Raw genomic sequence first — 22,482 nt, forward strand, 5'->3', positions numbered from 1 at the left:
GGCTGCAATGAACATGGGCTTACAGATATTTCTTTGAGAGAGTGTTTTCATTTCCTTCAGATTTATCCCCAAAAGTGGATTGCTGAATCATATGGTAGTTCTATTTTTAAGTATTTGAGGAACCTCCATACTGTTTTCCAGAATGACTGTACCAATTTACATTCCCACCAGCTTTGCAAAAGTTCCCTTTTTCCACATCCTCTCTAACACTCATTATTTATTGTCTTTTTGGTGATAACCATTTTGACAGGTGTGAGGTGATATCTCATTGTGGTTTTGATTTGCATTTCCCTGATGATTAGTGATGTTGAACATCTTTTCATTGATCTATTTGCCATTTGTATATAATTTTTTAGAGAAATATTAACACCAAGACTGAATATCTTCAGGTGCTAGCTTTTATTTTTAGTGAAAATTTTAATTGATATACATGTACATTATATAGCATTCAAAAAGGAGTAGTCAGTGAAAAGCCAGCCTCCTCCTCATGTCTGAAGCCCAGCTCTGCAGCCTTATTTTCTGGAATTCCTCCCAGAGATATTCATTTCACATATAAGCACTCACACATACAATCTTTCCTTTTAGTTTTTGCATTCTGCACTTCTGAACATTTTCCACATTCTTCTGCACTTCTCTCTCTCTTTTTTGGGAAAGTGGTTCCTTCAACTATACATAGAGCCATGTTATTCTTGTTCATGACGGCATTATATCCTCTCTGATGGATATATTACAACTTGTTTAAACAGCTCGCTAATGCTTGACAATTAGGTAGCTCCCAACCTTTTCCTACAATGACTTTCTTGTGCATACGTAATTTCTCACATAGGAGAGAAATTGATTTGCCGAATTCATAGGTTGGTGCAAATGTAATTGCTATTTTTACATTGTTGAAATTTGCTGTTCAATATTGGAATACATTCTTAAATAAATGTGGTTATTTTATACATCATTTTAATGCGCATTTCTCACTTTTTGTTTTTTGCTGAAGATTTATTACTTGCTATTTATTTTGTATTTATTTTAGACTATGGAAATGATGTTATACAAAAAGCAAATTTGAGCTATTTTCTTATTTGAGTTACAACTTGCAACATCAGCAACACATTTGGCCCAGTAACTGCTAACGAACCTACAGTGCAGTGGTGGTTCAAGAAATTTTGCAAAGGAGTTGAGAGCCTTGAAGATGAGAAGTGCAGTGACTGGCCATCAGAAATTGACAATGACCAGTTGAAAGCAATCTTCGAAGCTGATTCTCTTACAACTACACAAGAAGTCGCGAAAGAACTCAACATCAACCATTCTATGGTCATTCAACATTTGAAGCAAATTGGAAAGGTGAAAAAGCTTGATAAGTGAGCACCTCATGAGCTGACTGCAAATCAAAAAAATCATCATTTTGAAAGGCGTCTTATCTTATTCTTTGTAGCAACAATGAACCATTTCTTGATCGAGTTGTGACATGTGACAAAAAGTGGATTTTATACCACAGTTGGTGACGACCAGCTCAGTGGTTGGACCGAGAAGAATCTCCAAAGCGCTTCCCAAAGCCAAACTTGCACCAAAAAATTCATGGTCACTGTTTCGTGGTCTGCTGCCAGTCTGATCCACTATAGCTTTCTGAATCCCAGCAAAACCATTAATCTGAGATGTATGCTCAGCAAATCAATGAGATGCACTGAAAACTGCAACACCTCTAGCCAGCACTGGTCAATAGCAAGGGGCCATTTTTTCTCCAGGACAACACCCGGCTGCACGTTACACAACTAATGCTCAAAAGTTGAACGAATTGGGCTATAAAGTTTTGCCTAATCTGCCATATTCACGTGACCTCTAGCCAACTGACTAGCACTTCAGGCATCTCGACAACTTTTTGCAGGGAAAAGGCTTTCACAACCAGGAGGAGGCAGAAAATTCTTTCCAAGACTTTGTTGAATCCCAAAGCTTGGGTTTTTAACCTACGGGAGTAAACAAACATTTCTCATTGGCAAAAATGTGTTGATTGTAATGGTTCTTATTTTGATTAATAGAGATGTGCTCGAATCCAGTTGTAACGATTTAAAATTCACTACCTGAAACCATAATTACTTTCGCACCAACATGGTATATAATTCCCTAGAAGTGGAATTGCTAGGTCAAAGGGCAGTGTATTTGATGAGTTTCAGGTTGTAACCAAGTTGCCTTCCATATCAATTTACTGTTATGCCATTTAATGGTTGTAAGGAAACTAACATATTTTAATTCGGAGACACATATAGCACAGTCATTATCTTTGATGATAAGAAACCAGCATTCAGAAAACATCCACTATATATCAGGAATCTTTTTTGATAAAAGCACTCATGACACCTCTGAAGCAAGCGAATTTAAGATTTTTGTTTAAGGTACTGAGGGCATGGCAACCCACTCCAGTATTCTTGCCTGGAGATTCCCCATGGACAGACGAGCCTGGTGGGCTGCAGTCCATGGGGTCACAAAGAGTCGGACACAACTGAGTGACTAATACAAGCACAGCACCAACTAAGTAGGCAGCAGAGCCAGAAATCAAACGTGTCCAGCTCCCTGCCCTGGGCCTGGGCCTTGTCACTAGGCAAAAGGCTGACGCCCTGGTATGAGGAACTAGATTCCAGCATAACTCGTGATGTCACGTGACAGGTGTCTAGAGGTATGACCCAAACACTTCTGGGAACACAGGCTAAGGAGTGGGGCTGGGCTAGGGGAAAGGGCTTTACAGAGGAAAGAGCACCAGGCAGAAACCTGTACGGGAGGTGTTTTCTGGGGAGGAGGCGGGGGCTGTGGGTCAAGGCTGTAGACTGGACCAGGAGGGGTCCTTGGTCTGATCTTTACCCTGGGACACTACTGGAATCCTCAGAAGGCCCTCATCCAGCATGGGGTACTTACCTGGGAAAAATTAAATATCAATAGTCATGAGTGGCTATTGAACCCTTGAAATGTGGCTCATCCAAAAGGAGAAGTGCTATAATAACTACAAAATACACATCGAATTTCAAAAACTTAATACCAAATTTTTTTTTTTAATTATTGCTTTACAGTGCTGTGTGGGTTTCTGCTGTATAGCAAAAAATTTAAAAGTAAGATATCCCTATAATTTTTATATTAATCACATGTTGAAATGATAACATTTTGGATACATGAGGGTAAATTTTAAAATGTTAAAATTAACGTCACCTGTTCCTTTTTTCCTTGAGTAAAGTGGCTACTGGAAAATTCGTGTATCGTGTTTCTGTTGGACAGTGCTGTTCCATAACCTTCCTTTAGGCCCCTGCCTCCCTTCCCCTTCAGAAGCTGTGGGATCAGTGGTGAGGGTGGTGAGGGCTGGCCGGTTAATGTGCTCGGCCTGCCCACTAGGCTTTTTCATTTGGATTTTCCCCACATCTGGGCTTCTCAGATGTAAAGAATCCTTAGGGTAAAGGATCCGCCTGCAATGCAGGAGACCACAGGAGACACGGGTTCTTTCCCAGGGTCCAGACGATTCCCCCGGAAGAGGAAATGGCAATCTGGTCCAGGATTCTTACTCGGAATTTCATGGACAGAGGAGCCTGGCGAGCTACAGTCCACGGGGCTGCAGATAGTAGGACAAGCCTGAGGGTCTAAGCATCTTTGCATCCCACATCTGGGCGGCGGCTGGGTTACCCGTGACCGGCCGGGCTCACTGTGCTCTGCCGCCCTCTAGCGGCTCCTTTCCAAGCTGTTCTGCTCTTCAGCGCCATCCCTTCGAAATACTGTGCTGGATTTGGTATCCTGAAACACTTTGTGGTCCCAGAACATTTATTTCACTCACCTACCACCCTGTTTTGATCTTAGTTAATTCAGTCTTTTCACAGAAGTAATTTATGAACTATTCTGAGCCCTTGTTGTTTAGTCGCTCAGTTGTGTCCGACTCTTTGTGACCCCATGGACCGTAGTCCCCCAGGCTCCTCTGTCCACGGAATTTCTCAGGCAAGAATACTGGAGTGGGCTGCCACTTCCTTCTCCAGGGGATCTTCCCAATCCAGGGATTGAACCCACATCTCCTGCATTGGCAGGCAGGTTCTTTACTGTCTGAGCCACCAGGAAAGCCCATTCTGGTCCCTAGTTACTGTCTTCTCAATAGTTCTAGGGTTTCCCTAGTGACTCAGACAGTAAAGAATTTGACTGCAATTTGGGAGACCTGGGTTCGATCCCTGGGTTGCGAAGATCCCCTGGAGGAAGGTATTCCTGAAGGAATACCCACTGCAGTATTCTTGCCTGGAGAATCCCCATGGACAGAGGAGCCTGGCGGGCTACAGTCCACAGGATCGCAAGGACCGTCTAAGTACAGCACACACAATAGGTCTCAATGTAACTAAAGTGGAGGTATCATCAGCTTCTCTTCACTTCTCCAGTTGCGGCTTCTTTTTTTTTTTCCTTTTAATTGGAGGCTAATTACTTTACAATATTGTGGTGGTTTTTGCCATTCATTCACGTGAATCAGCCACGGGTGTACATGTGTTCCCCATCCTGACCCTCCCTCCCACCTCCCTCCCCATCCCATCCTCAAGGTCACCCCAGTGCACCAGCCCTGAACATCCTGTCTCATGCATCGAACCTGGACATATGATAATATACATGTTTCAATGCTATTCTCTCAAATCATCCCACCCTTGGCTTCTCCCACAGAATCCAAAAGTCTGTTCTTTACGTCTGTGTCTCTTTTGCTGTCTTGCATATAGGGTCATCATTATATGTCGGGAGCTGCTGGGTGTGCCCAAACCGTGACAAGGTCACGGGATGAGAGAGGAACCTGCAAGGCAGCTCTTCCTCACACGGGGCTGCCCCGGGGGGCCCAATATGTCCCCTCGGGAGCCACCGGGACGAGAAAGGAATCTGCAAGGCAGCTCTTCCCCTCAAGGTTGTGCCGGGGGCCCGGTATGTCCCTTTCCTCCTCTGTCTTACTGTTGTTGGGCTTTCTATTAATTTTTGGAAATATAATATATAGTAATAGGCCTCGCTGGAAAAGTCCAAGCCTTTTTGGAAATGCTCATGATTGCTCTGGCTCAGGACACGACCATAAACATCAAGTCAAAAAAGAAAAGGCCACAGGTATAGTTTGGTTGCTTGCTTAAAAGATTATAATGTTCTAGAATAGAAAAGAGTAGAGGCATTTAGATTTAGAAGTAGATGTACCGCTTCAGTTTACTTGCTCCTTGGTTGAGAGGGTTTTCATTATTGCTATTTCCTTGCTGCTATTTGTTCATTTGTTTCCCTTTTTTTAAACAACATGAGATTATGGGTATTTTTGTAGAGTTAGAAAATGGGGTACAAAGGATTTCAATAGAAGATTTATATTAACCAGCTTCACTGCCATTATCTCACTATTAACAGAGGTGTTTTGCTGCTTTAGAGGTGTTTTTGCTGTTTAATAGTTAATCATTATAAATTGAGATTTTGTGGTTTCAGGTAAAGAAAAATATCAAGGTTTTTCTCATGGTACTATTCTCAGAAATGTCAAACATGTTACTGTGACCATTCCCATGTATTGTTTTATTGTCCAAAGAATTTACACTGTACCTGAGATTTGTAGGACATTGTTTTTGTTAGTGGAGAAGGAAATGGCGACCCACTCCAGTACTCTTGCCTGGAAAATTCCATGGACTGAGGAGCCTTGTAGGCTACAGTCCATGGGGTCGCAAAGAGTCGGATACGACTGAGCGACTTCACTCACTCACTCACTGTTTTTGTTAGAGTGAAAATGTTAGGCCACTGAGGCAAGAAGACTATGTATGGGACATTTAAGAATAAACCCTGTAATCGGAAAGGTTCTAGATGAATGAATAGGGGGAAAACATGGGGAAAAAAATATTGACAGAAGCATGAAACAATATCTGATGTAATATGTGGTAACTTAAGGGGGAGGTAATGTTCATTCTATAAAAACTGAGCTGTCCTAAAAATAAAAAAAGCTACCTCTTCTATGCAACCTCCTGTGTGTGTGTGTCTGTCTGTCTTCTTCCCCACCGACGCCACTCATCCCTTGGGTATTCCTGGTCCTGCTGGGGCTGGACCTCGGCAGTTACAGTCTTTCTAAATTCCATATATATGCATTAATATACTGTATTGGTATATTTTTCTTTCTGACTTACTTCACTCTGTATAATAGGCTCCAGTTTCATCCACCTCATTAGAACTGATTCAAATGCATTCTTTTTTAATGGCTGAGTAACATTCCATGGTGTATATGTACCACAGCTTTCTTATCCGTTCGTCTGCTGATGGACATCTAGGTTGCTTCCGTGTCCTGACTATTGTAAACAGTGCTGTGATGAATATTGGGGTACATGTGTCTCTTTTAATTCTGGTTTCCTCGGTGTGTATGCCCAGCAGTGGGATTGCTGGGTCATATGGCAGTTCTATTTCCAGTTTTTTAAGGAATCTCCACACTGTTCTCCATAGTGGTTGTACTAGTTTGCATTCCCACCAACAGTGTAAGAGGGTTCCCTTTTCTCCACACCCTCTCCAGCATTTATTGTTTGTAGACTTCTGGATAGCAGCCATTCTGACTGGTGTGAGATGGTACCTCATTGTGGTTTTGATTTGCATTTCTCTGATAATGAGTGATGTTGAGCATCTTTTCATGTGTTTGTTAGCCATCTGCATGTCTTCTTTGGAGAAATGTCTGTTTAGTTCTTTGCTCCATTTTTTGATCGGGTTGCTTATTTTTCTGGAATTGAGCTGCAGGAGTTGCTTGTATATTTATGAGATTAATTCTTTGTCAGTTGCTTCATTTCAGTTGTAGCTTCTTAGTGGTAGAAAATTATCAGTAATGTCTGGAAAGTGATATTGCCTAATTCTTTAAATTCCTGGATATTAATAAGTAATTTTATCTGGGGGAGATAAGGTTTTAACATTAGAAGACACTTTTTTTGTTGGTAAAATGAATTAATAGTGTGGTAAATAGGTTAACCTGCATGGTGAGGATTATCGGGCAATAATGGCCTATAAAATACTTAGCATGGTGCCTGGTACATTATAAGCTCTCAATACATGTAATTATTAGTGTGTGAAATTCCTTGTTGTTTACATAAGCAGCAATCTTTGAAGAGTGTTGTGGTTAGAAGCACTTGAGCCCCTGCATGCTAAGATGCTGGTTCAGACCCTTCCTGACGAGCAAACAGGGGTAATGGAAAAGAACTATAAGTTTCAACAGGTCACTGAACTAGAAAAACACCTGGCTGGTTTGGGATCTTCCTGGAAAATCACTCATCTGAGTCAGAGCTGAGTTAAGTCAGCCAACCAGGGCGAGAAGAATGGAAGGGGATGAGGTTGTGGATCCACTCCACAGAGAACTCTGGATTTTCCAGGGTTGTGCGGAATGGAAATATATATAAGATCAAGGAGAAAATGAAACAATATGTAAATGTATCTGTTCAAGAAAAACTTGTTTGTCTATCTTTAAAATGGATAATTGTGAGTTTGAATCACTGTGGCATTTATAGTTCTATGGATATATTTAAAAGAATGACTAACTGCTTTATTTTCAAGAGTTTACATTATGATGATACTGGAAATCATAATCTCTCTGAATTTGTTTATACTTAGGATGAAAAGTTCTACCTGTGTTGAAGTTCTGCATAACTTGGAATGGACAAAGGAAAGCTGCATCCTTCAAACTCTTGTAGAGAGAAAGTGAGCACAAAAAAATGAAGATCAGCACTCTAGCTGTATAACTCAGCAGTGGAATTGCTGGGGTTTGGGGGCCCACAACCAACATTCCTCAGGAACTTTCCAAGGCAGCTGTGCTAATTTACATTCCCCCCATCAGCAGTGGAGACAAGTTCCACTACTCCCAATTTCTCCCCAGCTCACTGGCTTCGTGGAGGCCTGCAACATTAATGAAGCAGACATGGCCACTGTCTCTCTAGGGAAGGTCAAGGCTAAGTAGAGGTAACTTAAGAGCCTGGACCCCTTCTGGGGCTTCTGAGCCTGTGAAATCAGAGTCTGGAGAACTAGATCAAAGAGTTCTAATGATGTCTCTCTACAAAAGCCCAAAGCACTTGTTGCTGTAGAGAGGCCCCCAGCCCCCCATTGTATCCCAGTGATAGCTTCATGCCAGGCCTTGGCTCCTGCCCACTCCCTTTATCTCTGAACTAACCAGTCACCCGTTCACATAGCCTGTCTCTGGGCAGGAAGCTAGGCATTTGATAGCACTGACTTGCTACCATCTTGCTCCGGTCCTCCAGTCACCTTAGTGGAGTCATGGTATATTCAGACCTAATGTATGGACTCCACTAGTCAGATCCTGGGAAGCCAGCCTCTAGCCTCTTTTTGTGTGTGTGTGGAGAATGCTCGCCTCCCAGTTATGTACTGTCCCATATTCTCAGCCCCTTGCACAAGGTTAACTAAAAATGCCCAGTTGACTAGTGACCAGACAACAGGGTGGAGAGTGTCTGGGTGGAGAGCACCAGCTCCAGCCCCACCCCCGCTCCACCCCATTACTGGGAGTTGATCAAGGCCCTGTAGTTGTCAGTTGTGGCCGCCAGAGGGCGAAGTACGCAGCACTTTGGGAGAGCCGGTTTAGGAATGACGGAATTTCCACTTTCCAAAATCAAACTAGACAAACTTACTGTCTCTGCGTATTCCAGCTGTGTTCGCCGTCCTTCATCTGAGTTTGGTAGCACCCCCTCAAGAAAGGTCTTTTTAACCTGCCTGCCTACCCCCTCCCTCCCCCTCCTAGCCCTTACCGGCCATGGGGCAGGTCCTTGTTGCCGCCGTCCTCGGGCCCCACCTCCCCAGACCAGACGCTGATCTCACACGCCTGGAAGAAGCCTGATGAGTTAGGATCTCCTTGGCCTTTTTCTCTCCCTTGGCCATGTCCTTTTGCTTCCGCAGCCTGATCTCTGACACAGTTTTTCCCATATCTTTCTTTTAAGGAAGACTTCTCTGCCCCTTACATTATTATAGTATGGTCCTTCTACTCATAGCAAATAGTGCCTGGTGTGTGTGAAAGGAATTGGTGTGTCCCTGCCTTCTGCAAAGAGCAGAGGTGTGAGCCTGCATGTTAGTGTTAGCAAGTTGACTCACCCTAACCAAAAACATTGAAGATTAGCATAAACCTAAGTGCCAAGTTGTTTATTTGCACTAAAAGCAGTGATAATCTGTCCCACTTAATGAACACTTTCCACATTCTAGGCACTATGCTGAGTGCTTTAAAGACACCATTTATTCAATCATAGAAATCCAGGAAGTTAATGATCATTTCTTCACTTTCCAAGCGAAGAGTCTGAGACTCAGAAAGGTTAAGTGACTTGCCTGAGATCACAAAGCTTGCAAGTGGTAGCAGTGGGACATGAAACAGAACGAGCTGGCTTCATTATTTCTGCACCCTCCTGCCCCCTGATCAAGCTGTCCACTCCCTGGGGACCCCCCTGGCAGGACACCAGTGTCCTTCAGTGGCACCCATGCATTGCAGTGATCCCATCTGTGTGACAGTGCAGGTGCACACCATTCATCACAGAGCATCTCACTGCCTGGAGAGAGATCTGGAAACATGTGTCCCGAATGTTTATGCTGCTTAACCAGAAGAGTGGCTTCTTCTGGTTAGTTGCTTCTCTATCTTTTCAATTTTTTACGAATGTATTTTATTTTTTTAATCAGAAGCTATTTTCATAATGTTGGGGGGGAGTCCTTCGCATTCATTCTGACTTATGTGTCTGCCTGTCTGGCAAGGGTTGGAGCCCTGTGACATCTTCTCCAACACTCTGCCCTCCTCAGTGCCCTATTGTCCCTACCTTGATACTTACGATGCTTGTCACACTTATTTACTTATCTGTATCCCCAGCACCCAGCCCCAACTCTGAGCTTCTGGAGAGCAGGAGCTCTGCCAGATTCAATGTCCCCACGACCTGATATGGGCGGTGGATCCGAGTAGTAGTAACTAATGCTATTTCAGCACTTACTGAAATGGAGCAGGATCCTATGACCCTTGCCCCTCATGTCCTCAGCCTGCCTTTTGTCTGTGGAAAAACTTTAGCCAAAAAATAAATTTAATCAGGGAAGTGAGGAAATGCTGAAACAAAGGAAAATAGTCTATCAAGACTAAATAATAATAGTTTAGCCATTAAGCATAGTCAAGGACCTTTAGTTCCTCTTCAAGGGCTATAGTTAATATTCTGAGCCTTTGAACTGTCTCACAGACTGAAACCCCCACCAGGTGGAAGAAGTTAGCTACATGATGACTGGACTGTAGCCCTGATATAAACTGCCACAACTGCAAGAATTGGGCTCAAAGAAATGGGAACAAGCAGATCCTGGAACTAAAGACTCACTGTACTTAAAAAAATGAAGAGGACACCGATCAGGGCACTGCAAGACTGATTTCAAGATGACTTTTAAAGCTGACTGTGCTGTTTCTGAATGTAACTCCCTTCCTTCATCTATAAAAGTTCTTGCCCACTGATTGTCAGTGGTGGGGAGTCGGTCTTTGGATAGGAGTCTGCCCTCCCCATTGGTTGCCTGCCTCCAAAGTAAACCAAACTTTCATTTCCACCAGACTTGCCTCTTTGTTGGCTTTTGAGTGTCAAGCAACTAAACCCCAACTTTCAGTAACACTATTATGTTCCACTACTATGTTTACTATGTACTAAGTATTAAATACTTTGCCTGTATTAATTAATTTAATCCCACAATCATCCTATGGGGTGGGTTAGGGATTATTGCCATCCCATTTAATTTTTGTTTTTATATTTTGGCCACTCTGTGTGGCACGTGGGATCTAAGTTCCTTGATCAGGCACTGAACCCACACTTCCTGCAGTGGAGGCACCGAGCCTTAACCACTAGACCACCAGGGAAGTCCCAGGGCCTCAGTTTATAGAAGAAAAAGGTCCTGTGGAAGAGGGCGCTGTGACAGTCTCACTTTTCTGGCTCCAGGAACAAAGCTGAATTCTGCCTGAGGGGCCTCTTCCACCCTCGCTCCAGTCCAGAGCTGATCTGGGTCAGAGTAGGACCTCAGGAATTCGCATGAAACAGTTCTGAGTTTCCCAGCATCCCAAGCAAATAGGAAAACAAGATTGGTACATAATTCCACTGTAATCTTTCATTCAGTAAGTCTGGAAAATAAGTGCCTACTCTCTGCCACTGTGCCTAATCTCATGGAAAGACAGAAGACATCATTGATTTCTGGGGTTGAAGAGATTAGGGCAGCACTAGCCAAAGGAAGTATAAGAGTCACAAGTGAAAGCCACATATGTAACTAAATTTTCTAGTAGCTACGTGAAAAAAAAAAAGCAAAAGAAACAGATGAGCTTAATTTTAATAGCATATTTTATTTAACTCAATGGAGACCTAGGTTCAATCCCTGGGTCAGGAAGGTCCCCTGGAGAAGGGGGTATCAGTAGTGTGAGCCTTTTAGAAATGATACAAAACAGTAAATTTTAAAAATTCTTGGGGACTTCCTTGGTGATCCAGTGGTAAGGATTCGGTGCTTCCACTCCTCTCGGCCCAGCTTCCATCCCTGATTGGGGAACTAAGATCCCACAAGCCACGCAGTGAGGCCAAATAAAATAAATGAAACTAAAATAAATGAAACAAATAAAATAATGAAAACTATTTCAAAATTTATCCTGTAATATTGTTCTGTTGATATTCAGAGACTCAGTTCCAGGTTCAGAGTGAGTCACTGATGAATTTTAATCAAATCATTGAAAATGCGATGGCATCATCATATTTCACTTGAAGGTGTTATTATCTAAAGTACTTGACTGGGATGTACCTGGTGATCCAGTGACTGGAAATTCGCCTGACAATGCAGGGCACATGGTTTTGATCCCTGGCCTCAGAGGATTCCATGTGCCTTGGAGCAACTAAGCCTATTCACTGCAACTACTGAAGCTGGAGCACCTAGCCTGGGCTCTGCAACAAGAGAAGCCACAGCAACGAGAAGCCTGAGCACCACAATGAAGAGTAGCCCCTGTTCGTTGCAACTAAAGAAAGCCCATGCGCAGCAGCAGAGACCCAGCGTGGCCCAAAATAAATAAATAAACGAAATAGGACCAAATAGAGTGGATATTATCCTTGATCAGTAATCCCTTAAGAGGTGCTCTAGTGGAGACTGATGTACCCTCTCTCTGTGAATCCAGTGTTCCCTCAGGACCAGCACAGATCCCTGGTTCTAGAGAAAGTTGTCGGCTTATTAAGGGGTCTTGTGGGAAAAAAATATAAGTCACTGAACACTCAGCCCAGCTAGATGCTCACCCTCAGGGAAGAGCAGGCCTTTGGGGAAGCAAGACCTATGCAGCCTGGTTAAGCAGAAGGGCTCTTTAGTCCTCCATCTCACATGCTCAGGGAACAGGGAGGCAGGCACACCCAGTTTCACTCTAAATTCTCTCTTCTTTTTTTTTGCCAAGCTCCTCTAGTTGGATCCACGTATGCTAAATGCTTTCTATGAGATTCCACTGTACTGGTCTTGAAGTAACTACACTGTTCTCCAAAACTGTGGGCTATATTCTTTCAACCAAGCAAGCCTCACCTTTGATTCCCAGGAATTTCAGGACAAGACTTGTGTGGCACTCACAGACACATTGCCCTTTCTTCGCAGCTCCAGGTACACTTCTGGGGCATGAATGGCCAAACTGAGTAAACCCTGTTTACATTTTGGATATTTGGGAAGAGATTAACAACTCACTCTCACAGTCCCAACATTTTATTTTTGGCTTCACTGTGGGGCATGCATTGTCTTAGTTCCCTGACCAGGGATGGAACCTGCACCCCTGCAGTGGAAGCACAGAGTCTTAACCACTGGATCAACAGGGAAGTCCCAAAGTCAGATATCTTTTTTTTTTTTTTTTTGGCCACATGGAGCGGCTTGTGGGATCTTAGTTCCTTGACCAGGAATTGAACCTGGGCCCTTGGGAAAAAGCAGAGTCCTAACCACTGGACCACCAGGACATTCCCTACTTTTAATTGGAATTCAGTGTATTGTGACTACTATTATTTTTACAGTGTGATTTTGAGTGATATAATGTCTTCTTATAATACATAAAGAGGAAGGCATCATGATAAAGGCTTCCTTCATGGGCTTTCTCCCGGGACCAGAGGACAATACCCAGGCAGGCATCCTCTTGCGTCGTTGGGAAGGGGCAGGAGATGAGCTACCACAGAGACTCCAGAGGTAGTGTTTACATCAAAGAACTCTCCATGGTCTGATCCTTAGCTTTGAGTCTCTACAACTTGGTTTTGTGGGTATCCCAGTAAGATACAAGGAAATTTATATGAGCCACACTACTAAGAACTGATCTAAAACCAAAATTCATTAATTAATTTCTTTGATAATCAAACTTTGATTGACACCAGGCCTGAGTCAGGCCATATCCTAGACTCTGGATATAATGAACAAAACAGACTTGGTCTCTGCACTTATGAAGCTTATGGTCTAGTAGGAGAAACGCATAAACAGGCCATTCCAACCCAGTGAGGTGAGTGTGCTAGTTACGGGAATAGCTAGAAAAGGCCCAATCCTAGAGGAAGTGACAGAGGGAGATGACATGGAGAAAAAGCCTATTCCTGATTTCCTTACCTCAGTGAGGGTTGTCACTAAGCATCTAGCGTGGATGTCATTTTCAATTCTCCCCTCAACCTCAATCCATCATGAAGGTACATTAGGTCCACAGCAAGTCTCTTTGGATCATCCACTTCTTTCCATCTTCCCTGGTCCCTCTATACAGACTCCCCCCAGAACTCTGTTAAGTCCACGATTATAGGATCAGAGCATCTCAGCATTAGAGCTGTCTCAGTGCTGGGGAAAAGCTCAGATGGCTTCTAGGACCAGACAATCAGTGAGCGAAGCTGCCAGGAACCATGGCACATTGGAAAACTCTTTTCCATATAACGGGGAAGGAGAGTACTGCTATGAGAAAATGTGGGGCCACAATTTTGATAGATTTTTCTATATTTTTAAGAAAAATGTAAAACAGTTTTATAAAGAAATTTTCTAATTTTTTAAATAGAAACAAACTTCAGATTTAAAATAAAAGTGTTCATCACAAGGAAACTTTTTCTGTTTTCAATTTATTTTTGTATCTATATGAGATGATGGGTGTTAGCTGAATTTTTTGTGGTAATCATTTCATGATATAAGTAAATCAAGCCATTATGTTGTGTGCCTTAAACTTATACATTGATGTATGTCAATTATTTCTCAATAAAACTGAAAAAAAAAACTGTTGGGGAGGTTTAAGGCATGAAGTGTGCTGATGTCTGAAAGTAACTTTGAAATGTATCGAAAGATGCATTGTTGGGTGGATAGAGGAAAGGATAAATATGTGATAAAGCAAATACAGAAAAAATGTTAATTGCAGGACCTAAGGGATGCATATATGGGTTTACACTGTAAAATTCTTTCAACTTCTTTGTATGTTTGAAATTTTTTGTAATCAAATCTGTAAGGGGAAGTTTTTTTAATTGAAAAAGAATTGCGAGCCACTATCGTGACTTCTGTTACAAGCTGTAACAGACTTTATGAATGTGAGGTAGAGGTAATGAATTAATAATATAAAGGTCCTAAAACAGTCCTTAGAATATTTAATACATATTATATATATTATCAGTTTGCAACAGAGGAAATGGACACAAATTGGAAGAGATATGTGCCTCACTGAATTTCATTGAGGGCTTTCAGCCGAAAAGCCCTTTTATTTTTTTATTCTTTTATTTCATTAAAGAATAAAGTGAGCAGATGAGTGTGTGTTTATACCTGGTTTTAAACTGATGAGAACTGGACTCTAAACTCTGAATTTTTTAAGCTCTGATTGAGATATTGGCTCCTCTTGTCTATGGGATTTTCCAGGCAAGAATACTGGAGTGGGTTGCCATGCCCTCCTCCAAGGGATCTTCCTGACCTAGAGATCGACCCCTCATCTCTATGATGGAATCCTCATCTCTCTCTCCTCCATTTGCACGCGGGTTCTTTACCACTAGTGCCACCTGGGAAGCCCCAGGTTTCTGGATATTGTTGTTGTTGTTCAGTCGCTCAGTTGTGTCCACTTTTTGCGACCCCATGGGCTGCAGCACGCCAGGTTTCCCTGTCCATCGCCATCTCCCGGAGCTTGCTCAAACTCATGTCCATTGAGTCGGTGACGCCATCCAACCATCTCATCCTCTGCGTCCTTCCCTTCTCCTCCGCCTTTAGGCTTTCTAAAGGCAGTATCAGGGTCTTTTCCAATGAGTCAGCTCTTCGCATCAGATAGCCAAAGTATTGGAGTTTCAGCTTCAGCATCAGTCCTTCCGATGAATATTCAGGATTGATTTCCTTTAGGATTGACTGCTTTGATCTCCTTGCAGTCCAAGGAACTTTCAAGAGTCTTCTGCAACACCTCACAGTTCAAAAGCATCAACCCTTGCACCGCGCTTTTCTTTCCTTTTACCAAAGTGAAAACTACACTTCCCATGAGCGCTCACAGGCGTCGACGTCGCGCAGTTCTTTGTCGTCGCACAGCGCCCTTTATACGCACTTCCGCCCGCTTGCCACTTCCTTTCCTTTCGGCGGCTCGCGGCGGCAAGATGGCCGTGCAAATTTCCAAGAAGAGGAAGGTGAGATCCTGGGGCCCGGTTGTAGGGAACTGTGGCGTTTCGCGGGTCAGGAGCTTCTCTGGGTGCTATTGCGAGACCTACAGCTCTTCGCTATACCCGGGGCAGCGGTTGGACTGTGTCGCTTTCCCGTGGGCTGCGGATGGCGGTGGATTGAGCGCAGCCCCGTGGCTCCCGAGAGCAGTATGGCTGGGATAGGAGGGACGGATTTCTGCTGGTTCCGGGCGGAGAGCAGAGATGAGCACTGAGGGCTCCTCGTGCCCTGGAGGAGCGCTTGTGAGCCTTTCTTAGTCAGTAGTTAGTAAAGTTAGTAAACGTGATGTTTTGAGGGCATGAGCCTTTTCCTTCATCGAATCATAGCTTTGAGAAAGGGAGGTAGCAGTGTTTTCTTGCCTTCTTCCCAGGCGTGTCTGGGTGCAACCTTCTGACCCCGAGGACCTCAGTTGGGAAGGTTACTGACAATTTCTTGTTCTATCTGGGGGTCAAGGAAAAGCTGTGGGGAAATAGAGGGAAGGGGCCTGGGTAAAACGGTTTAATTTAAAACCCTTCAATGAAGAGGAGATGACGAGTCTGACTGGAGGTGTTCTGTTTGTCCAGGTGACCCCTACCCTGTGCCGCGTTCTGTGGCACAGTTTTAAGGGCCTGGGTCAAAGTTAACTTCCAAAAGATGACGTAGAGGCATTTGTCTGAGAAGGGTTGCTGTGTTTCCTCTGGAACGTTGGTTGGAGGTGTTGAATTTTGATTAGGGTTGCATTGACTGGGCTAGAAAAGTGATCCTATGTCCAGATCCTGATTTTCATTTTACTTTTGGTTAGTTTGTCGCTGATGGCATCTTCAAAGCTGAACTGAACGAGTTTCTCACCAGGGAGCTGGCTGAAGATGGGTACTCTGGAGTTGAGGTCCGAGTTACACCAACCAGGACAGAAATCATTATCTTGGCCACCAGGTAAAAAATTCATTTTTTCTGGTCATCACGTGTAATTGTTGTCTGCTCTAAGGTTATTTGTTTTGTAAACTTAGCAGAACAACAGTTGAGTCTTAGTGAATGAATTTTTAAGCTGCATTAAAAAAAAATGATCTCTTAATTCTTGTCATCCAAAATTTATACTTCTTTGTGTCAGATGAATTAGATTTTACTACCACACGTGTGCAAGATTTAAAACTACATCTGTAATGTTATGAGAGCTGTGAATTGTCGCTCTTCATTTTTCTCAGGACACAGAATGTACTTGGTGAGAAGGGCCGGCGGATCCGGGAGTTGACTGCTGTGGTTCAGAAGAGATTTGGCTTCCCTGAAGGCAGTGTAGAGGTGAGTGATCCTGGCTTGTGCCAGAGGCTACTCTGGGCCTAGAAATGGCTCTTTAGGATGGTGCTGTGCTGTGCTGTGTCACTTAGTCGTGTCCAACTCTTTGTGACCCCCCTGGACCCAAGGCTTCTGTCCATGGGGATTCTTCCAGGCAAGAGTGCTGGAGCTGGTTGCCATGCCCGCCAGGGGATCTTCCCAACCGAGGGATTGAACCCAGGTCTCCCACATTGCAGGCAGATTCTTTACCATCTGAGCCACCGGGGAAGGCCTCTTTAGGATGGTACTTCTGAAAACTCACATTATCACCCTGAAAGCTTACTTGTGATCAGTGAGTATTACAAATGGATTGGTATTTTGTTGAAGTTCTTTTAATAAGCAGGCAGCAGTAATTTATATCCATCTAGGATATAGTAATGATACATAGGAGAGATTGGCTGCCAATTGATCTCCATGATTTGGCTGTGGAAAGGTGAGGGTGGAAGAAAAATGAGGAATGGTTCACTTCAGTCTACGTCCCTGAGTGTGTGTTAGATGTGGGCATTAGAAGTGCTTTAATACTCTGATAGTAGGGAAACAGATGGGGAGTCAATGGAAACAGTGTCAGACTTTATTTTTTGGGGCTCCAGAATCACTGCTGATGGGGACTGCAGCCATGAAATTAAAAGACACTTACTCCTTGGAAGGAAAGTTATGACCAATCTAGATACCATATTAAAAAGCAGAGACATTACTTTGCCAACAAAGGTCCATCTGGTCAAGGCTATGGTTTTTCCAGTGGTCATGTATGGATGTGAGAGTTGGACTGTGAAGAAAGCTGAGCGCCGAAGAATTGATGCTTTTGAACTGTGGTGTTGGAGAAGACTCTTAAGAGTCCCTTGGACTGCAAGGAGATCCACCCAGTCCATCCTAAAGGAGATCAGTCCTGGGTGTTCATTGGAAGGACTGATGCTGAAGCTGAAACTCCAATACTTTGGCCACCTCATGTGAAGAGTTGACTCATTGGAAAAGACCCTGATGCTGGGAGGGATTGGGGGCTGGAGGAGAAGGGGACGACAGAGGATGAGATGGCTGGATGGCATCACCGACTTGATGGGCATGAGTCTGAGTAAACTCCAGGAGTTGGTGATGGACAGAGATGGCGTGCTGCGATTCATGGGGTTGCAAAGACTCGGACACGACTGAGTGACTGAACTGAACTGAACAGTACAGTGAAGGGCTTCCCAGGTGGCTTACTGGTAAAGAATCTGCCTGCCAGTGCAGGAGATGTGGGTTCAGTCCCTGAGTCAGGAAGAACCCCTGGAGGAGGGCATGGTAACCCACACCAGTATTCTTGCCTGGAGAATCCCAAGGACAGAGGAGCATGGTGGGCTGTAATCGGTGGGGTTGCACACTCAGCCACTAAATGAGAACAAGTATAGTGATACATAGGGTGGTGTCTGCTTGTATCATGAATGTGCTGATTTTTAGTTGAAAACAGTGGTGAGTGTAACAAGTTTAAGAATGTGCCTTGTTTCTTTAAAGCTTTACGCTGAAAAGGTAGCCACAAGAGGACTGTGTGCCATTGCCCAGGCAGAATCTCTGCGTTACAAGCTCCTAGGAGGCCTTGCTGTGCGGAGGTAAGAGCCCTTATGATTGTGTCCTTTTGTGAATCACTATATCAGCTATTTTGTTAATTTAGTAAGTGGACTCCGTGACAGGCTCAGCTAGTCTCTGAGGGCTTTAACAATAAGACATTGCCAATCCATGTTGTCACTAAACTGGCAGCCTAGTTAGAAAGACTAGTAACGATGCAAGTGTTTATAAACAAGTGGGTGGTGGTACAGGAGAGCACTATGTGCTTTGGGAGTAGAACATAGAATGGGGGTGGGAAATGGTTTGGGTTCATGTTGAAGTCATTCATGTACCTTGTGTGGTGGTAACTCTGGGGACTCAAGAGAGAGAAGACTCATTGCTGATGAGAGAGCTTAAAATCTAGTCAGACATCCCCTGTAGGTATTTATAGGTATAAATAAATACCTGTAGGTATTTATAGATAGTAGCATGAGGAACAAAGGACATGAGGTGGTTAGATTGGCCCCGGAGCTGGGCTTGCTAATGATTTCAGCTGGCAGTTCCTTGAGCAATTTCACTACTTGGAGTAAAATGAAATGCCTTGCTTGGGTGTTGGGAATTCATTAATCCTTAATGCAGAACCTTGGGAGGTTTTTCAACAGAGGAGGGATGTGAAAGCTGTGCTGTAGACAGGTTCCCATAGGAGGAATGCCGTAGGCAAGGATGTGCAGAAGACTGCATACCTGGTTTGACTGCCATCTCCACCATGTAGAACGGTGATTCTCAAAAGTTTGGTGCCTGGGCCAGCATCAGTGTTGCCAATAAGAATTGATGAGAAGTAAACATTTTCCGTTTCCAACCCAGACTCACTGAATTGGGGAGTCGGGAGAATACAGCCCAGCAACCTGTCTTGATAAGCCCTCCAGGTGAATTTTGTGCACACTGAAGTTTGAGTGGTTCGTTTTGACCTTGAGGTGATTCTATAATATGCAGCCAAGTTTGGAAAGCACTTGGTTAGAAGGAACTTGATGTGTTTCCCTAAGATGGTGTGTGGTGGGAGTGGAAGAAGGTTTCTATCTCTTGGGTCAGGCTCTGGTCACACTTACTCTGCATTAAAGGGACATTGAAAGTAGTCCATGCAGGCTGAGTTGTTTTGAAGCGGGGAGGGGTTGAGCGGTTCTGTCTGGTGATGACACAAATGGCTCTCTGTCTCTTGTGTGCCCAAAGGGCCTGCTACGGTGTGCTGCGGTTCATCATGGAGAGTGGGGCCAAAGGCTGCGAGGTCGTGGTGTCTGGGAAACTTCGAGGACAGAGGGCTAAATCCATGAAGTTTGTGGATGGCCTTATGATCCACAGTGGGGACCCTGTTAACTACTATGTTGACACTGCCGTGCGCCATGTGCTACTCAGACAGGGTGAGTAGCCAGGAGTGCTTGGGGCAATGGGCTTTCAATGGGTAAACGTGGTTTTATATATGCTCTTCAGTGTTTGGGAAATTCGGGATATAGTGGAACATTGCTGTACTCTTTGGGTTCATTATTTAGCTTCATTGAAGAGAGTTGGTTTGTCCTTGTCTCAGCCACTGGTGTACCCTTCAGTGATGACACGATGACGAGTCAGAAAAGGCACATCTTGCTCTTGGTCCTTGTCGGTGCCACGTTCTGTGGTGCTGTGCATGGGTTCCTTTTGCAAAGTGTCCTGTCCATTGATTGATTAGAGGCATTTGTCTGAGAAGGGACCAGATGCAGGATGCTTGAGTAATCTGTTCTTTTCTTCCTTCTGCCCTGTTCTGTTGTGTAGTGGGGGGCAGTGGAACTACAGGTAGGTCTTAACTATGGCATCTTCTAGGTGTGCTGGGCATCAAGGTAAAGATCATGCTGCCTTGGGACCCAACTGGTAAGATTGGCCCTAAGAAGCCTCTGCCTGATCACGTGAGCATTGTGGAACCCAAAGATGAAATACTGCCCACCACCCCCATCTCTGAACAGAAGGGTGGGAAGCCAGAGCCGCCTGCCATGCCCCAGCCGGTACCCACAGCATAATAGGTATGTCTGTAAGGGCCTCTTGGGGCATAATGGAACGGTATTCCACCTAGTGAATAAAAAGTAAGATTACACTTGGTTTACATGAGAGGACACAGGTTGGAGCCAGGGACTTCATTTAACTGTGGTATTCTTTTGGGAAGAGTGTTTGCACTGTCTTCCTTTGTTTAGAATTTGCAGGTCACTCTTATAGTAATGAGCTTTTCTTCCCGCAGTCCCTTAAAACAGAGACGGCCTCTCCTATGCCTAATGCCTGTTGTGGTGTTTGTTTCTCAGTGTTCTGTGTGTATTAATTTTCATGCAAACCAGATACTTGGGTGAATTTTCTGTTCTTACTGTACTTTGTTTGCTTTCAGGTCTCCTTGGCTGCTGGTTCTGGAATCTGAATGTTGCTCTGCAAAGACCTTTAATAAAATCTTTTTAAAAGACGCATGGCCTACTAGACTCTACATCTAGTATGCAGGCTGACGGTCGTGTCACCCCATGGGAGCATTGCTTGATAGATTCTTAGGACTGCCTGGTTCACAGTGTTTCTGTGCTTTCCTTAAAGATCCTGTTGGTTTCTGTGTGAGGAGAGGGGCAGAATGAGAGAACCCAAGCAGAAGAAACCAAAGTAACCCTCTCCTTGTGGGGGAGTAAATCTGGTGATGCTGAAGGCTGATTATTAACAGGACATCACCTTGATTGCCTCAACCTGAAATTCGGGGTTAAGGGAAAGCAAATGCTGAAGAGCCTGATGTTCAGAAGTAAGTTCACCTAAGCATTATAGTGCTGTGAACAGAATCTACATCTCTCTGTCCTTGTTCTCTTATCCATTATCCTCTAGTAAAGTATAAAGGGTACTTAAATTAATTACTATTCAGTCTGAGGATTTAAAGAGTTTTCTACTGATATGTATTTATAAGAAATTGGATTGTCTTCATTTATTCAGGTGAAACTAGTGAGGGACAGGCTGGCATGAAAATCCTACAAGGCTAAAGGTAGTGAATTATGTTGAGAGCATACTGACATCTGTGTTTTCCCCTTTTTAATAGAGCATTGGATGTTTCTACTGAGTAGACAGTAATATCTTAGTAGTTTTTGTCAGTGTTAGTGGAATTGAGACCATGTCTTGGTGGTAAAAGTACTCCCCTCTAGAATTCAACCACTGGGATAGCTGTTGGGTTAATCAAGGTTTACTGTGTTCCAAGGAATGGGCTCATGTATGTGTGTTTCATCTTGTGGCTAGGAACTAGAGCCTGAATACCAAAATATTCTCCTTACTCTGGGGTGGCACATTTCCAGGAGTGAGTCCTTTCTCAAGCTGAAGAAAGTTTTCTGTAATGGGCCAAGAAAGGTGGTTGCTGAAAATTGTAGTGTTTGAACTGAGCAAAGCCGAGGTGTTGGAAAGGACTCTTGAGAGTCTTGGACTGCAAGGAGATCAAAGCAGTCAATCCTAAAGCAAATCAGTCCAATGAATATTCCAATGAATATATTCCAATGAATATTCCTTGGAAGGACTGATGCTAAAGTTCCAATACTTTGGCCACCTGATGCTGGGAAAGGTTGAAGGCAGGAGAAGAAGGGGATGACAGGATGAGATGGTTGAATGGTGAGTTTGAGTAATTTCTGGAAGTTGGTGATGGACAGGGAAGCCTGGCGTGCTGCAGCTCATGGGGTAACAAAGGAGTTGGATGTGACTGAACTGATAGTCAACATTTTCTATCTCAGAAGATAATTTTTTCTCACTATTTTCTCCCTCAGAAATAAGATTTTTACATTTTATGAAATCTTTATTTCTTTAACAACTAAGTACAGTAGTACCTCCACATGCACATCCCTTATTTGCAGCATATACATTTCAAGCCCTCCAGGGATGCCTGATAATGCAGATGGGAAACTATCTATACTATCTATTTTTCCTGTACTAACGGGTGGGTAAATACACAGCATAGATAGATTTTAGACTTTTTAAAAAAGAGTCCCCCCCCCCCCCCAAAAAAAAAAAAAAAAAAAAAGAATCCAAGACTTAACCTGGTGGTGGTAT

At 43.7% G+C, this 22,482-nt stretch overlaps 1 protein-coding gene, 1 long non-coding RNA gene and 2 other non-coding genes across 5 annotated transcripts in view; all 4 read left to right on the plus strand.

Moving 5' to 3' along the window:
• LOC133062034 (uncharacterized) overlaps positions 1-10,524 on the plus strand; it is a 34,329-nt gene extending 23,805 nt beyond the window's left edge. For both annotated transcript variants that reach the window (XR_009694093.1, XR_009694092.1), the window contains exon 3: positions 7,576-10,524. This is a non-coding gene — a long non-coding RNA (uncharacterized LOC133062034). The remainder of the gene's footprint in view (positions 1-7,575) is intronic.
• A 4,946-nt stretch (positions 10,525-15,470) lies between these two features.
• Positions 15,471-20,885, plus strand: RPS3 (ribosomal protein S3). Its single transcript, XM_061150549.1, has 7 exons — positions 15,471-15,560; positions 16,373-16,503; positions 16,773-16,866; positions 18,385-18,479; positions 19,642-19,829; positions 20,263-20,459; positions 20,813-20,885. The coding sequence occupies exons 1-6, from the start codon at positions 15,531-15,533 to the stop codon at positions 20,454-20,456; spliced, it is 732 nt and encodes a 243-aa protein (XP_061006532.1). The 5' UTR covers positions 15,471-15,530; the 3' UTR covers positions 20,457-20,459; positions 20,813-20,885.
• On the plus strand, positions 16,103-16,252 carry LOC133064845 (small nucleolar RNA SNORD15). Its single transcript, XR_009694739.1, has one exon. It is a non-coding gene; the product is annotated as a small nucleolar RNA SNORD15 (small nucleolar RNA).
• LOC133064839 (small nucleolar RNA SNORD15) lies at positions 20,007-20,150 on the plus strand. The gene has a single exon (XR_009694737.1). It is a non-coding gene; the product is annotated as a small nucleolar RNA SNORD15 (small nucleolar RNA).
• Positions 20,886-22,482: the final 1,597 nt, after the last annotated feature.

This window comes from Dama dama, chromosome 1, assembly GCF_033118175.1.
Source record: "Dama dama isolate Ldn47 chromosome 1, ASM3311817v1, whole genome shotgun sequence".
NCBI classification, from domain to species: domain Eukaryota; kingdom Metazoa; phylum Chordata; class Mammalia; order Artiodactyla; family Cervidae; genus Dama; species Dama dama.